The 18,973-nt window shown below is 34.5% G+C and overlaps 1 protein-coding gene across 2 annotated transcripts in view; it reads left to right on the forward strand.

Annotated features, from left to right (window-relative positions):
* Positions 1-783: 783 nt before the first annotated feature.
* LOC106467821 overlaps positions 784-18,973 on the forward strand; it is a 25,839-nt gene continuing 7,649 nt past the window's right edge. The window contains exons 1-4 of one of the 2 annotated variants that reach the window (XM_022396011.1): positions 784-866; positions 3,001-3,714; positions 9,431-9,553; positions 17,927-18,033. In XM_022396011.1, the coding sequence (XP_022251719.1) occupies positions 3,303-3,714; positions 9,431-9,553; positions 17,927-18,033 (642 nt within the window). In that variant the 5' untranslated portion in view covers positions 784-866; positions 3,001-3,302. Of the gene's footprint in view, positions 867-1,634; positions 2,102-3,000; positions 3,715-9,430; positions 9,554-17,926; positions 18,034-18,973 lie in introns of those variants that run through there. The other variant, XM_013928201.2, reaches the window with a different exon arrangement.

An 18,973-nucleotide genomic window follows, 5' to 3' on the forward strand; every position in this document is an offset into this window, starting at 1 on the left:
ATTCGGAAAGAATAAACCAGTTTTATCAAGTAAAGACTTGTGTCGTTAAAATTTCGGAACAAAGTTACGGAAAAATCAATTAACAAACGGAGACGTAACAATATGTTAACAGAAGTAATATTTGAATGTATCTAACTATGATGTAAGTGTTGACTGATTGAGAGAGAGAAAGGTGAAGACGATGGTGAGATGATAAATTTTGTTATGAATAATAAAATTTTTCTAAGGAAGGAGGAGTGAAGCAATTGGGCTATTTTCGAGGGAATTTACAATTGCTTTGATGTTTATAAGAGTTTTTATTAATTTATAAAGTTTAAGAATAAAGTTAAATTGGCAGTTGTATTTTCTGTAAGCAACTAAGACACGTGGATGAACTAGAAAAAAAAACAAGGTTAAGCTACATAACAAGCCTTGCCTAGAAATGAGATGAGTGTACTAGAACTTGTGAAAGGTTGAGGAATAGTTGACCTCAACCTTGTAGAACTAGGAAAGCTACAGCAAAGTTTGGTTTAGCAAGTGATATGGTGCTTTGAGGCGCTTTCACTTACAGCACATGGGTGTAGCAGTACAAGTAAATAGGTGACCGGCTAACACAACCTAACTGTAACCAATTACTTGAGAGTTTTGGTTATGGTTTTAGAACAGCCCGGGGATTCCCCTAAAGCATCCAATAGCATACTTGCGGGTGATGCTGTGTCCTATTTAGATGCTCGAAATAATACACAGAAATGTGCTTTATAAACCCATGTCAGAGGCTGAAAATTGAAGTTCCTCCAGAATTCAGAAAAAGTCTTCTGAAGTACTGATGGTTATTTTGGCAACATGAAGGTTTCCAATGTTATTCGATTTCCGAATCCAACACCATTGTAAGTATACTTTACTGTTCTCTCTCAGTCAGTTAATATGAATATTTTATAAAATGTTATGTTGAAATATATCTATGGGTATTAATGAAAGTGTATACTGAAAATATTATAAGTGTTTTTGTCGAGTTAAAAGCCATTTTATATTATTGAGTTACAAGCCATTTTATGTTTGTCATAAACGAAGTGTTGTCTTTATTAATGATTAATAAACGTTATTGTAAGCGTTCACCATTGGCCTGAGACTCTAATTCTTTAGTCTAATTGTAAACTACCTCTAGTTAGCAACTTGTGGCCCCACTCATCACGACAAATCCTCCAATAAATAAATTTGGTGTAACTAGTAGTTTTAATTGAAATTCCAACAATTAAGCCCACCAGGGCGCTACTTATTACAGTCTATTCAAACATTAATAACTCATTCAATACTAACAACCCTAAAAAGAATAAAAAAAAACTAGAGTAGATGCTATCTAGAATTTAGAAAGCCTAAGTATGACTCGTTAATTTAATTTAAAACTGAAAAACAGTCTATTACTTATAACTTATTTATAGTAAATTGCGTATTTATTTTTACAGTGTTTTTAATAACAAGTAAAGAACAAGAATTGTAATTTGTAATTAAAAGAAATGCAGAATCCGATCAACACTGATAATACAATTATATTAAACCTGTGATTAAATCAAGTGCATATTGTTATTTTAATTATAATAAATAAATCTATGCGTGATACTAATACTAACCACCAATCAAGAAAAGCTGATATTTATAGTTATACAACACAAACCTAGGACTAACTTTATCGTCTGATTTTCGGGCTCAGTTTATTATTATTAGTGGTAAATTACAATCGAAATACTAAACGTTCAAATGCAACAGACGTCTCTGCAATTACATAAAAGGGTTGGAGTACTGTAATTTAAGTGAATATCAAAACTATATGGTATTTCAGTAGACGAAAGAATTGAAAATTGGATTGATAGGCTGAGTAGTTTGCAAAAAGAAACTGGGAGAATGAAAAATTTACAGATTCAGGGTTATCTGAGTGAGAACGCGACTCATACTAGTACTACTGCTAGTCTTAGAAGAAGGTATCGTCAGCAAGTGAACGGCAGCATAATATATACAATTTGTACTACAAACGATACTCGGGTGTTTTGCACACGTTTTGGAAATCTGCAAGCTTGAAAAAGATTTCTTATAAACTTTTAGTGTAAAATATTTCTATATGATATATGTAAGTCTTATTTTTACATACAACCTGAACAAGACTGCATTGTAATGAATATATCAATATTATCATGTTATCATATGGATATTTAATAATATATTACCATTAGTATTACATAGCTGCAGCTGTTGCTTTCACTGTCTCGGAGCATTTCAAGAATAACTAACGAACAGGCTATTTCTTGTTTATGTATGCATAGTGTATATATATATATATTATTATGCTGTGTTTATGTGTGAAGATGGCTAAGTTTGTGCATAGCATAATGAGATGTCTATCCAAGCTGGCCTGGTGAGCCCTATCTCTTGCTATTGGGCAAAAGGCCTCATTGGCACTGATTATAAGAGCTGTTATCTAATTTTAATATTGTGTACTTTAAGGCTGAAGTACACAATGACAAAATACACTTAATGTAGGTGAGATGATTACTTGTAAATGGGATACAAAATGTCAATATAGATATAAACTTTCATAATATGGGGCTCAATTTGCATAATATCTTCAATTGAAACATGTTAATAGTGCTTTCTACTTATAATAAATGTGCTTCAAAAGGTTCCAACTGCTTAGATTTAGGTAAAAGTTATAAATTATAACTTGTAAGTGAAAATACAGAAGAATGTAATAAAATATCAACCACACCATATCTGATATGTATGTGCTATAAAAATATCTGTACCATCAAACTGACTGATATGTATAATTTCAGCATGACAAAGTTAATTCACCAGAAATTTGGCCTATTTCACAATATCCAGCTGAACTTCCTATACACATTTTAACCCAAGTTTACCATGTACACATATTGTACTTGCATTTGTAAATGCCTGTGTTAAAAGTTTCTTTTGCAGTTACAAACACAATGCTGTTAATTAATCTATTTATTTTCTGTATTTGTGTTTTAGGTCTAAAGAATTATTTTTATCAACTGAATAGAATGATGCAAAACATGTGTAATATGTTTTGAAGAAAATCTTCCAACTCCAGTCCTGTTAGTTCTTCAATCCACAGACTTGCTGTTTTTTTACTGATAAAAAATTAAAGAAGAAAAAAATGCACTGCTTTTAAGATGCATATGTATCCAGAAACTGGAAGTTGCATTGAGTGCAAACTTCAGAATAGAATTACATGTACTTGTATTATATACGTAGCCCCTTGGTAAAAAAAAAAAGTTCTTAAGCTGTTCAGTGCTTCAAGTTCATTAGTAATGGAAGTTCATTCGTTAGAAAAACTTGTGTCATTTAATTCTAGTGTAGTGCAAGAAGGTGAATGTTTTGTGGCATCTCTTGAAGTGTCACGTGATGTTGTACAAGATGTTGGAGCCACTATGGAAGTTGTAAACCTTATCTCAGATGAAAGGGCTGAAGTTCCTACAACTTGTGGCCCTAATAAATCTGATTACAACCTTGAAGAAAATGTGATAATTACTCCTGGTGTTTGGGATGATGTGGAGCAACTTGTTAAAAAAGCTTGCTCTGATTTTCAGGATGTTCCAGGCCCAACAGATTCACAACTTTTAGTATCAAATTCATGTAATGATGTCAAAAAAGATCTACATTTCACTGAAAATCAAAATCTTACTCCAAAAGAATATGCATATGTTTTTAAAAGTTCTGAAGGTAAAGTATTTTTTTTTCAGTGTTTATGATTATATGCTAGCATCATGTTGATAAAGTATGTGACAAAATTGTGTTTTGCAAACTTTTCCAAAAGTATATTTTGATGCAATAACTAAATTTAAAGCCATATTCCTCTAATATGCATAAATTCTGTAGCGGAGCATAATTAAATCTAATCTTTTTTTATTACGAGTTTCCTTTGAATAGCAATTTTAGCTAAAGGAAGAATACTAATTACATAAAAATCTTTAATTTTTACAACATATTGTGTTGATTTTACATGTACCTGCATATTGAAAATAACTACATTATTTCCACTAACTGTACTGTGGTTTGAGCTATTTCCATGTCCATTGAAAGTATAGTTTATGATAATGAGGTTCTTAATTTTGGTCGTTTAATTAGCACGCTGTAAAAGGGTGAAGTAAATTCATAATTGTTCACTTCCTAACAGGATGAGCTATTATTTGTCTTCAGGTGCAAATTAAAAGATGATTATTTGCTAAATTAATGGCATATCTTCTAGTGGTTTAATATACAGTGTTAAAGGCCTAAAGAAGCTATTGAACAATTTGCAGTTTTTAGCTTAACCTGCACTGTTTAATTTCCAGTGTACATTGCCACCTATATAGTATTTTAATGAACCATGCTATTGTATTTGTTTTTCTCAATTCTCTAAAAATAAAAATATACAGAGGTTATAACAACAATTGTTAAGAAAATAAATATCCAGGTCTCTACATGATTACAAAAAATTAATCTGGCTTTCTAAAAATTGGTGTGTGAAAGATTTTTTGGAATTTAACATAAAGATTAAATCTTTGTGGGCTTTTTATTAATACAACAAGTTGGTCCAGTTATCAATGCTACTTTCAAATTTTGAACAACTTGACTTTCAATATCTACATATCTACATGTACCAATGTTTTCATTTATCAACGTTATATTTTAAGATCTGAGGAAGAACTCTGCTAACAGGTGTTTCCATATATAAAAGCTATCTTCAAATATTAAACATTATTCACATGAAAAAACATTTTATAAATACCATAATTGGTCTCACTAATTTCTGCTTTATCCATTGTGTATTTTATATGGAAATTGAATTATTTCATCCAGTTTTGTTGGTCAGTTCTTAACATTGTGTATTTTAACAGGCAAAAACATAGAATGACTCAGTATCATAAAATATGTACACCCCACCAATAGTGAATGGTATAAAAAACAAGTTAGTAATTTGAGTGCTAATAATAATGGCAGATTCACATTTCACCTTGAGGTCAATTTGCTTGAGATATAAGATTGTACACAAATATTTTCATCATTAATATTACATAAACTAAAATAGATGTAGCTAGATGACCAGACTGGCAAAAAATCTTACATACTGAGAAAACTAAATGCATAAAATGTTGGTCAGTTATGTAAATTCTCTACAAGAAGAAAAATAAGAATATGATAGTTGAAATTAAAACATCATTAACATGTAAAGTACACTTCAAAATGAAGAAAAGAAAATTATGATCTATTCTGGACATTGCTAAGATTATTCATAGGGGTCATTTCTGAAATCAGTTAACATATGTAAGTCTAAAAAAAGATGAATCGGTAGCACTCAAGGACATGGTTCATTGCTGGTTCATGTCAGATTAAAGAAACGTTATGAATGAGCTATGTTAAAATAAATATTCTTGCAAGTTTTAAAAATAAACTGGACATATATGTCACAGTTATTCATATGTAAATCCCTTTTTCATAAGTATTTTGTACCTTATTAAGTTAAACTTACTGTAATTTGAATCCTGAATCGTAAGCAATGTATCAAACTGACTAGGAGTATGTGGATGTGACCAAACAGTCACCGTCTTATGAAGCTTGTTTAGTTGTCCCAGCATAAATGAAAATATGAAGGATTTATTCTGGCCAGTGCAACATTTGTGTGGTCAGTACAGTGTAGAAGAGTATAGTAGTTGCTCATTCACATTGTACTGAGAAATGGGACCACTGGCCATTCATTAAGTTTTGCTAAGGATACTGCTTCATTGTTAACCTGCAAGTATATATGGCGGCTTGTGGAATTAATATTTATTTGCGGACTTAAAGGAGTTTCATTCACACACCTTTATGCCCCACCAGTAATGTCCTTGTAAGATGTGTAACATTTTTACCAAAAGATTATCATGTGTATGAAATTTATGACCTTCTTTAAGCTTTTAAATAGTGACGGATGAAAGTGTATGTATATTAACTCAATTAATTAATATAATTTATTACCTATGAATATTGGTTTGTGTCATGGAAAATAATCAATTAATTGAAATTGTTATTAAATTAATTATTCCTATACCTTGCCTGTGCTCACAAAATAGCTTTTCTTGACTAGAATTCCCCTAATTGGTGCAAATGTTCCTTGCATGCCACTAGCCTTTCACATCTCACTTCTGCATATCCACATGAAAATGATCATGCAGCAGCTCCTCGCCGATAGGAGCACAACACCACTCCTATTGTAACCAGCTCCCTCTTCACTTCTGCACTCATTAATTGCATCTTGATTGGCAATAGTACTGTACACATATGCTAAATTTTGTATCATTTTTTCTTGGCACTGTCCATTCTATGATTGTGCTAGTTGTCATTTGCATTGCCCTTCCTACCATGGACCTATTGTATAGTTCCAGATGCTGCCAGGTTTTGGTTGAAGCACTCCGCCATGCCATAAATATGTATATATAATTGCAATTTGCCCCTCAGGCTGTACATTCCTCATCCCCACCATCCTCCGGATATACATTCTCGGTGGGTCCAGTACTGGTTTGGAGATGGTCCAGCTAAGTAATTCCTCACACGTGTGCTGGCCAGTTTCCCTGTTCCTACTGCTGTCAGGATGACAAATGCCCACTGCTGCCAGGTTTTGGACTGGAAATGCACACCAGGTTTGTGATCCCTATTCCTACCATCTGCTGCGTGTTGGTACCTGGCAGATCTGGTGTAGTTGTAACTGGATGCATCATGTTTTCCAGCTTGTGTATGGTCAGATATCCTCCTCCTACCGTGAACCGAAAGAACTCTACCCCTTACTGTCAGGTTTTGGACAGAAAATGTCATACCACCAGGCTCTCCACCTTCCTACCATCTGTTGAATGTCGGTTCTTGATGGATCTGGTGTTGGTTGGGTTGAAAATGCGTGCAAGTGGTGAAGGATTTTGGTACAGAAACTCGTCTTCCCTACCAACTTCCATTTCGAGGTGAAGAGGTAGGTGTTCCTCTACCTACCGCAGATCTGATGTACCATTCCAAATACCACCTGGTTTTGGTTGAGGTTGAACCACCACTACAGTCTGTCACACCTTAGCCACATGACACCCAGGAGTCCCATTCAGTGGTCATACATATTCTGGGATTCCTTCATGTTTCCGCCTTTCATGTTCATCACAGTGTCATAAAAGAGTGAAGAGTATACCTGAATCAGATGTGCTGTGTTCTTCCGCTGAAGTATGATGTTTTCTCTTTTGATTCCGAACCTTTTGGTCTCTCTTTGGGTGCTTCCTGAAGGGAGGATCATATTTTTTCTTAGTGGCCCTTCACCAGTTCAATGTAGGATTCTAGCTATTTTGTGAGCAAAAATAAGATATTTTATTGGAAGTTATACTTTTTCCTATATTGAAAATGTATTTCCGATAGATACTTACCTCCTCTCACATTTCCCACCCATCCTCCCCACTTCTAATGTTATATAGTGTAGGTCTTCTGACAAATCTCGAAGTGATTAATGAGTGCAGATGTGAAGAGGGAGCTGGTTACAATAGGAGTGATGTAGTGCTCCTATTGGTGGAGAGCTGCTGCATGATCATTTGCATGTGGATATACAAAAGCATGAAGTGGAAGGCGAGTAGCGTACATTGAAAATTTGTGCCAATAGAGGGCAGTGCTAGTTGAGAAAAGCTATTTTAGGAGTAGAGATAAGTATCTATTGGAAATAAATTTTCAGTGTAGGAAAATGCTAACATGTAACAAAAATAATCAACTAGTGTTCCAGTTGTTACTGTTTTCTATTATTCCAATTATCCAGTAATTGAAATTACATTTAAGTTGATTAATACCATGAAAATAATCAGCTAATTGAAATTAGTGTTTTTGGTTCTTCTAATTATCAAGTATTCAAAATTAGGATTAAATCAATTAATGGCATGAAAATAATCAACCAATCCAAATTAGTGTTTTCAATTATTACTATCTTACAATTATTCCAACTACCCAGTAATCAAAATATTGCCATGATTTTTCATTAATATATTCCATTAATTCAAGTTTGGTCAGCTTAATCAATTAGTCTCATGACTCACAAAAATAATCAGCTAATCAAAATTAGGGTTTCCAATCATTTCTGTTTTTAATTATTCCAACTATCCAAGTAATCAAAATATTGTTTTTATGTTTGTTTGTTGTTAAAGCTACACAATGGTCTATCTGTGCTCTGACCTTTGTGGGTATCAAAACCCAATTTTTATCATTCTAAGTTTTTTTTAGCCTTCTCATGTAAGAATATACTACTAGATTAATGTAACATCCACAATCCAAAGTATAAAACATAATTTTTAGCAATGGGACATGAACCATGAATCCTCTGATTTTCACTCTAAGCACACCAACCAGTAGGCCACATTTGACCCTTCATTTTAGTATTTTACATATTTTGTGATTCAGTGTTTTATAGTTACTAGCAGAAATGCCACCCTATGGGTGGGTGTTTGTGTCAGTAATTACTAATCATAGTATTCATAACTCATTGAAAAAAAAATTAAGAAAAGTGAACATTTCTAAAAAAGGATTTTTTTCTGGGAAGTAGTGCATGGGAAAAGTGTTTGGATTGTGCTCTTTAGTCATATGCAACTCATTGCATCAAGACAATTCAATGTACAGTGCTCAAGGTTTTCATTCATTTTACTGATATAAACTTTAATGTTTTTGTATAATAAAATTGGTACCATTTATTGAAAAAATAATAGTTTTTTAAGAACTCCTGTTTCTCAGCACTACATTTAGAAATTACATCAATAAAGATATAATCAAACCCTCGTGTACAGTCCTATAGAAAGTAGTGTTCTTGTTGTGAGGAGAGTACTTTTATGAAATGGTTATTGCACATAACACAATTATTTTTCTAATTTTCTGAATCTTGAATATCCAAAGTGTTAATTTTTTTATGGATTTTTGTTTGTGGTGCCATTCAATAGATGTCACAGGAGTATTGGTTACATACAATGATACTGAAATATACGCTATGTCCATTATAGTAAGATGAAATCATTTAAAAGTGAACTATGTACAAAACTGTATTATTGTATTAGCATTTCTCTTAGAACAGTAGTATGATCTCTGTTGATTTTTGGTACCTGATAAATCTGGGTTCTTAATATTCACCCTTATAAAAGGGGTCCCTGACTGAAACATTCTGAGAATTTCTAATCTAATACATTTGTTTAATGTATTTTATATTTCATAATTTTGTTTTTAATCTCACAAAAAAAAGTACATTTACGTACAAGGACATGTGTACATGTACCTACATGTGAACATAGATGTGTACTTAGATGAAGAATGTACTTTACCATCAAGTACATGTGTATATATAGTTATTCTTGTGTCTGTCTAATGCATTCTAGAAATAAATTTTTATACATTATAGGTGTAATGTATTACTGCTTCATTACAGGTGAAAAATCAAGACAAGCTGCTAACGTCAAAAAAGCTTCAAAAGGAAATTTTGAAAAAACAAAAATTAGAAGAACTCGACAGCTGATTGATGTAGAAGCTTGTAGAAAACCTTTTGAGCTAGGTACATGTAGGTTTATATTGGATACAATACCAAATTTAATATGGAACTAAAAAATAGCCCTTGAGTAATTTTTTTTGTAGAACTTAAATATAACAAAACATAAAACTCTTCAAATAAATATATATATATACCTAAAAAAAGGAAACTAGAGGAAATGTAAGAAACATTAAGGAAAAATCTTTCATCTTTCTCAGAGTAAAGTTACAGCTATGAAAATGTATACATGAATTATTTTCAGTAATTTTTCCACAAAATATTAAAAGTGTCATTTGCAAAATCATCACTTGATAACTATATTAGGACCAAATGAAAAAAATTGGATAGTGTTTATAGTAAGTGCTGTAGTAAAATGTATCTCAAACTCAATTAGTAAATGTATCAGTCATACATATAGGAATATATTTTTAGAGACAGTTGATAGAGAACAATTTCTTTAGGGGCAAAACTCGTTAATTCAAGTACTTGAACTTCAAATTTATAGCAGCTAATTAATTATTTCTTTGAAAATAACTAAATGTGAACAGATTGTTCCTGATAATGTAGTAATGCAACAGAACAAGCTTTGATATTGACTTGTGTCCTTGTGAAGGTTCTATATTAAAAATTATAACTTTTGCTTTAAATTATCCATTACTAAAATGTAAATTATATTAAATGGATTTTTTTTTTGTCTTGCACTTTAAAACTTGTTTACATTTCTTACATGTACACATAAATATTATTGCACACATTGTTTAACGAACACATTAACTTGATGGTAGTAAAAAAAAAAAAACTGCCCTTAGATTGTTAATGTAAAATCTTCAGTGTTCTTCTCTCTCCTCATTAATATTGGTTTAAATTTTAATATCATATTAATACCTTACCCTTAAAAGCACTTTACTGATTACTTGTGATTACCAACAACTTTTGTCCAAAAATTAAATAGCTAGGTAAATTTAAATTTAAATACTAGTGTATAAGTTAGTGAAGTTAATTCTATACAACAAACTTACTAGAGAATCAGCATTCAAAAAAACCAAAATCTATAATTATTAGAATGCGCTCATTTAGCTGTAAACTTTTTAATGTCTCTTAAGTTCAACTAACTAAGGATATATAAGATAGACCGAAATCCTTATCCTAAGTTAGTAATGAAAATATTACTTGTAAGAGTAAAATTAGTAATAATAATAATAATAGTCAGTTCTAACTTAAACATAATATTGCTGAATTCAGAAATGGTACTCACCTCTACACAGAACTGAGAGCTATTACCTTACATCAAAACAATTTTATGCATGCACCATGCTTTTGAATGAACTCCCCATCCCTACACATACTAGCATGTAATGTGCCATTCTGTGATGTAATCAACATTAGACCATAACCCTCCACCAATAGGAGGGCAACACATTCTTCATACACAGTAGTCCACTTGAACACATGAAGTTTTACCAAGAGCTTAATCTTTCCCTGGCACTGCAATGGTTCAGACATGTCCTTTTTTTCATTAAAAATTACAAAATGTTTGTGCTTATTATTATAAACTAAGAGTTAACATTTAAAGTCTTTTCTTTTTTACCTTTAATTTCTTGATTCTGAGAAAGAAAGATACAAAATTTTAAATATTTCAGTGAGAACTTCTGATATAAATTATTACATTTTCTTAAACTTCTCAGTCTTATACGTCATTCAAACAACTCTGTGTCAGGTTTTTCGGTGGTACCATTCCAGCCTGCTCAGCCCATTCCCATTTCTACAACTTCTACAGTTGTCACGACCTTTACCTCTTCCTCATTCCCCATTTCTCTTTCATCAACCACATGCATCCTTGTTTCCTCTATCTCTTCCCACACTCTGGCTTCACAAATGGCTTTTGTCCAGTCCCTTGCAAGAAAGACCTGTCTTTCCACACAGGTTGTGTCCCTTATTTCCTCCTCCTTCTCCAAGTATCAGTAATAATAAAGTGTTCTTTGCCATTTGTTGCTTTGTTATGGCCTAATTCCTTCTTTCCCTAATATCCCTCACCTTTCCAATTTCTTCACATGGCTCTTTGACAGTGGTTTTTTCTTTGTTGACCGTTGTAGAATACAGGATGGCCTTGTCTTCTTAACTTCCATTTTTCTGAGTTCTGCCATATGTTTTCCTCTCCTGTCATTACCTTCTGTTTCATTCCTTTTGTATCCTCTGTCCTCCCAAGCCCTTTTTTCTTCTGGATTGAAATCTGAATGTAGTCCCTGTCCATTTCCCCTTTTGAGCCTTTGTCAAATTGTTCCCTGTACCAACTTTTCTTGAAAACCAGTTTCTTCCTCTTTTTAGTTTGTGGGCGTTGTTGGTCGGATATGTTTGCCATCAATGTCTCACTCATGCATCTTCTACTACAGCACTATGTCATTCTCTACTCTGAAAGGGCCTTTCTTCCCAAGACCTTGGCTGCTTGTGAGGGTAATTTTGTATTTACTCCTATTTCCCTACCCCCCATTTCTCATTTGTATTCCTATTTGATCTGGATTGACTCCTATGTCCAGTACAAGCTTTACGTTGTTATGTGGTTCTGGTTCTCAACTCTTTATCCACTGGAATCCTTCCATATCCACAGATCTTACCCTGATTACTCTTACTGGTTGGAATTGCCAACTGATTAATTTGGCTTATTCTTACATGACCTTCACCTTTTCCAGGCTTCCTCTCATTAGATTCGTCTTCTCACCATGTCTCTGGTTGCTCATTTTCGTTGTCCATAGGAGGAAATCATCCAAGCTGGCATATGGTCCATTCCTCACATGTTTGTTTTACATTATCTACATCATTTGGTTGTCTCCTCAAATGAATTTCATCTGCCTGCTATTACAGTCTTACATGCTACAGTACATGTATAAGTTGGGAAGTTTACTTTACTTATCAATTTTTTAATTATAGGGTCCTTTCTATTGCTTCTTGTTGGATCCCACTTAGTGGCAAGTGATGCCTCTCTAGGTATTATAATTCTTAACTCTGCACTGTATGGCCAATAAGGTCATTAACCATTCCTGCCACTCCTTTGATTAAAAAATCAGGAACTGTCTGCTTTTAAAAATAGGGTTTTGTGGTTAGCCATTGCACTTTCTCCAGTGCTGCATTCCTCCAGACTCTCTGAAAAATATTTTCCCCACTTCTTCCAGTGGAATACTGAAGTATGTACCAGTTATCAGCTCCTAGCTGCTGGAGTGGTGGATCATGGAGGCTTCATCCTGAGTGTGCTCAATTCCACTCAGTTGAGAGTAGGGCAGTGATGTTCTGCAGGTGTAGATGGTTTTGCACTCTCCTCCTACTGCAGACCCAATTTTCAATTCCAGGTGTCATATGGATTTGGACTGGATGAATCCACCAAATAGGCAGTTCATCCCTCTGGCTGGGAGCCTCATTCTACCACCACCTGGATGTCTATTCCCATGTAGTATGGTGTTGGATTAGAGCTGAACCAGTCAACATAAATCCTCACAAATTAATGGGCTGGGACTCTCTTCCTACCATGGACATTCCCCATACATGGTTTTGGATCAGGTTAAATTCCACATTGCATTCCACCTTCCTACCATCGTCTAAATGTCAGTTCCTAGTGGGGGGGGGCAGGTTTTGGTTATGTTGGATATGCACACATGATAGCTTCAGTTCTCAGAATGCAAATGCTTCTTCCCTTCTGGTTCCTGAGTCTGAAATGAATGGTAGAGGACCTCCTTCCTGCCATGGGCCAGATGATTCATTCCTGGCACTGCTGGTTTTGGGTGAAGTTGATCTCCTGATTGCCCTAGTCATTCTGCACCAAGAGTACATTGTAGGTGCCTCTTTGTCATCCATTTATTGACATTTTCATTCATCAAAAGTGAAGAGTATATCTGATTCAGATGTGGTGCGGTCTACAAGGAGAGTTTCCTCTTCACTGAGATGTCACATTCCATAGGTTCTGTAGAGATGCATTCTGAAGCTGGGCTCATCCAGGCAAATTTTACACCAGTTTCTCCACCAAAGTCATTGTGGGATTCTAGCTATTATGTGAGAGGGGGTAAGATATCATATCAGAAGTTATAATTTTCCTACAGAAAAAATGTACTTCCAATAGATACTTGTCTCTTTTCACACTTTCAGTAATCTCTATTCATAGTGCCTAATCTCAAAGTGAGGTTAGACTCTGTAATCCAAGGGGAGACAGTTGTGCCAAGAGAGTGTGTTGTGCTCCTATTGATTGTTACATGATTATTTGCATGCTACAATGCAGCTGTATCATGTTAAACAAGTGGGGTAGATGGGAGTATCAAGGCTAGTGGTGAGCAATAAAATTTCAGCATATAGAGGCCAGTATTAAATGAGAAAAGCTATTATGTGAGAGGAGGTAAGTACCTATCAGAAATACATTTTCTGTGTAGGAAAATTATAACATAAGATTCATCTTCTACAATTACTATAATTGTATGCCAGGTAGTTGATTTTATTCTAATATTAGATCCAGAATTCCCGACCTCTTGATTCAACTAAGCCTGCCTCATCTTTCAGTGATTTTGATTAGCTGTTCACATCACCTGCTTTTGCTTCTGGATCTTCCCTTCCTGACAAGGAATAAGTAACCTCACCGTCATCCTTTGTTGCTTTGGTTAAATGACTATATGACATTCTTTCTCAAGTTATTTTTGGTTAATCACAGACTACTTGCAGTGTGAGCCTCCATCTTCTATCATCTCTTCTCCCCCCTCCTGAAATTTATATTTATGCCAATACCTTTTTATCTTAAATTTGTACTGAAACCTTATTTCTTAATCCTATCAGACCTTAAGTACCTTATTCTGTGCTGTATGGTCATGATTTTTATCTTAAAATTGTACCAAAACCCCATTGCCTCATCTTCCCAAACCTTGAGAATCTTATTAAGTGGTGTATGGTCATTATTTTTCTTATTTCCTTAAGCTTGAGTCTCTCTTATTTTTTCTTTCAACTTGGGGATCTCCTTTTTATCCTTTTTTTTTTTTTTGTCTTTCTCACTTTCAATCTGCTTGTATTTATTTTCATTTTGCATAGTTTCTTCACTATTTGTCTGTGCTTCACCTTCTTTTGGAGGCTCTACATTGCAGCCCTGACTGCTTCAGTGGGAAAGATCACACCTACATATTTACCAACTTCGACCTCAGTTTCTTTTTTATTTTTGCATTGTCCTTGTTGACTTAGTTTCTTTGTTTCTGGTATTTGTTTGGTTAAGTTACCCTACTTTCTGGAGTTTTTCTTCCTTACTTTTATTTCAGAGACTTCCAGGTGGCCCTCTTTCTTTGTTAGGATTTTGGGAGAATTCCTATTACACTGGATATTGGAGCTGAGCCAGCTCATTAGCAAACATCCCTGCTACTTTGGTTTCCCACCTTGCTTGGTCCAAGAGGTTCAAACAGGTTTCTTATCCTTGGGTTGGGAGGCTTGTAGGGTTGTTTCTCTCCTGCTTCTCATCTTCTCACTACTTCCTGACACACACCCTCTCAAAGGACTGGCCATCATGAATCTCAGAGGGAACTTGTTTCTGGAGTCACCCATCAGCTCCAGTCTGGTAAGAGTTCCTCTTACCTTCTTTTCACACCAGTGGATTCTCTTTGTAAAAGATTTTGAGTCATACAAATGCTTTTCTCAAGGACTTTCCCTGTCTTTCCACACTCATCCTCCTCTTTCTTCAATTGTCTCACAAGCCTTGCATCTTTGACACCCGAAGGAGACTATATCCTGGTTTTGAACATCATAGAACAGGTCTTTGACTCCAGTCTGGAGTTATATTTCATCTCTTTTATGTTTCACAAGATGAGAGATTGGCCACTTATCATAGACCTATTTTTCTTGAACCAATTTCTTCTTACTCTTTGGTTCAAAAAGGATGATTTTCTTAATCTGAGATGGGTTTTCTCTCCTGGGCTGTAGATGTCCATGACAATATGATTTTTCAGTTCCAGACCTTTCACTACAGGTTGGCTACAGCCCCGTATGTTTCCAGTTGGGTCCTGATGGAATTCTGTGGAATATGTAATCATTGGGCTTATGTTTCTACTACTGTATTGTCAGCTGGTCCTTCTTGCCATTCAATAGAGGCATTCTCAGCTGCAACCTCCCTTCAGGAGTTGTGATATTTGGGTCCAGCTCTCCAAATTCATCTTGACCCCTACCAAGTTGGGAGTCTTTCTCAACTCATTTATGGGGTAAGCTCATCCTTCTTCTTTATATTTTGGAGATATGGAGCTTCTGGTTACCAAAGCTCTAATGTCTCCTTCTCTTTCTATGTGAAAAGTTTGTCTCTTTTGGGGACTCTAGCTTCTCTCAAGTCCCTTGTTCCTCTTGGGTGTGCCCATATGCACCCTTGTCAGTGGACTCTGGTGGATCAATATAGTGTGTCCAGAGATCCACTATCTTCTTTTTTGTCATTCTCCCTCTCTCTTTTCACCCCTTGCTGTTGTGGTGGCTTAATTGGTCTCACATCACGATGGGTATCCCTTCTCCCCCCCCCCCTACCTCAACCAAATTTACATATTCTCACAAATGACTTTGTCTGGGAGGTATATTTCTGTATGTTTGCCATCATCTTCTGTCTTGTCTGTTTGGTCATCTTGTTATTATTCATTCAAACAAGTCTATTGCCATTTCTTACATCTAACTGATTCTTCCCGCTGAGTGGTCTTTACTTCCTCTAGGATTTCAGTGGATGTGTTCCCACATTGGGAGTCCTCTCATCTATGCTTTTGTGATCCCTCAATACCATGCTTCCACTATTCTTGTACCTGTCCCAGACTATACAGCTCTGGCAGTGGATACTCTGAATCTGGTTGGTCCAATCTCTTTCTATCTGTTTTCAATGACCTTCTTTCCCTTCCCCAACTGTTTTCCTTTTCTTTCTTCAGTTCTTACAGACCTGATCCTAGCATTTCTCATTAGTCATCTTCCTCATCCAGTTTCTCTTCTGAATTGGAAACTCTGTTTAGTTCTCAATTCTCTTCCTTCTGAACCTTTGGCCTGTATCGTCTTTTTCTAATTATCTATTTTCTTCTCCTTCTCACTTGCAGGAGGTGTCACACAAACATTTTTGTCTGGGACAAAAATCTCAGACTCTTTATAACAGGGACAGGTTAATTTTATTCCCAGACCATTCCTTCCTCCCCAAGACTTGGACTACCTAGGAGGAGGATCAAATTTTTCCTCTAATCACCCTTTATTCCCTTTTTTCTGTGTATGATAATTCCAACCTCAATCATGCCCTTGTTAGGACAGTTCAGTATTATCTCCCTCATACTATTCGTTTTGAGGCAATCAACATCATCTTTTCTTTCCATGGAATTTCTCTTCTTCTTGTAACTTTTCTCCTTTCACTCTGACTGGTTGGGTTCAACATCTCATCCCTATTGTTTATTCTTCCATGGAAGATGACGTCTCTCATCTTTTTCATGGTACTTCCCATCAAATTTTTGTTCTTACAAATGTTCTTGCTTCTAGCCATCAACATCCCCTGGATGAGATCATGCAGCGGGAATGTGGATGACCCTTAACACATTTGCGTCCCTTAACTTGCACCATATTCTGGGTCCATCTCCCTCCAGTTGCCATTCTCCAATCTTCCCAGAGGCTCTGTGGAGGTGAGTTGTTGCTTCTTTTTCTAAAGCTCTCACATCACAATAATTATATCTTTATGACTATATACTGCATGCAGTAGAACCCATCCTTCCTCTCCATATTCATTGTGTGTTTTTGTTGCCTTGTCAAGAATGAGCTTTTGATAATACACAATGTTCTCTAGGAGAATACTGTGCATGGAGAATGTAATACCCACCTGTTGGCTTAGGACTGTAGTCTGTTGCTGATTGCATTATAGATTGTCATAGTGTGCATAACTGTATGTAGAGTTGTGAGTTTTAAAAACTTTTTGCTATTGGCACAAGGTGATAATTCTCAGGTCTGTTGAGAGAGAAGTATCTTTCTGAAATACATTTTCAGGTAAGAAAAATTTTAACATTAGCTTCAAAGAAGTATGGCATATTTCAGTATGTAAAGATTTATTTATTAATACGTGATATCACATGTTACTGATAAATTATGTAAAACTGATTTATCAGTATACCATACATTCAGGAAACACTGCTGATTATACGTTCTTATTTGCTATTATATTGTATCACAAATTCTCAAAAATTTTACAGATACATAAGATTATTATTGATGTATCATATTCTCAAAAAACACTTGACTTATAACTAATGTAACATATATATTCGCTTGTGTGATGGTTTGCACATCTTCAAAAAATAGTTAAATGAATAGTTGTGTCATATTTATATAGTAATATATATTAGTCTTTAAGAACTTATTAAAGTATATTTACATTAAGGTTTTTACTTTTTTAAGGATGGAAACGAGAGATTGTATATCGTTCCAGCACAGAAAACAACATTAATAGAAAATCAACAAGACTTATTGATGTTTACTACCTTACTCCAAGTGGACAAAGACTTGTAAGGTTTTAGTTTAGTTTCTTAGCTTCTTATATAATGCTGTTGTATATGTTACATTGTCTTAAAACAAAACAGTGTAGGCAATTACTTGTATTTCTTCCTTTATGTTCCCTTAATTTTTTGCTGGTTTGGTTAAACAGAAAGACATAGATACTCTTGTAAGCTAATAATGTATGGACTAATTATAAATTGTATGAACTTTTAATATTTGGTCAGTATATATATGTATGTATATATATATATATATATTTATTTTTTTTTTTCCTATATTCTTTTCTAGAACAGTAACTACTATTGAATGTTGACATCCTGACATATCATATCTCTCATTGTGAGACTGACTGCACCAAAATTAAATAGAAATTAGATTTCTCAAAATGGTTATCTTTACATCAATAGCACTAGCAGGTCTAGCACAGAGCAATAAAATAAGCTAAGGTTGTCTATGGGGTCACTTAAAGTGGGCCCTTGATCTCCGGCTGCACTAGGTTATGCTATCTCATTCTGAAAGTCCTCAACTGCTGGTGTTAATAGTTTGTCCATCCTGAGTGATCAACGTGTCTCTAATATAATGCTGCATACCTTGCACAATGTGCTGGATAGAAATTTTTTGTCTTTGAAAATCTGTAGTGCATACTGGTGGGATTTACACATTTTGATAATAAAGTTAGAAAAAGTTGACCCTTACACTTCAGATAATTATAACAGAACATTTATTTAACCAACGTTTTGCCTTTGTGGCTTCTTCAGAGCTACCACATAAAACTGTTTGATATCCTAAAATTACAGAAATCATTATTTACTAGCCCTGAAGAAGTTTCAAAGGTGAAACATCTGTTAAAATAAAGATTCTCTTATAATTATCTGGAGTGTAAAGGGTAATTTTTTCCAAGCTTATTGTCAAAATGTGCTGGATGGAGTTGTGGTTAATATATATTAA

This window comes from Limulus polyphemus, unplaced genomic scaffold (assembly GCF_000517525.1).
Source record: "Limulus polyphemus unplaced genomic scaffold, Limulus_polyphemus-2.1.2 Scaffold2753, whole genome shotgun sequence".
Classification (NCBI taxonomy): Eukaryota; Metazoa; Arthropoda; class Merostomata; order Xiphosura; family Limulidae; genus Limulus; species Limulus polyphemus.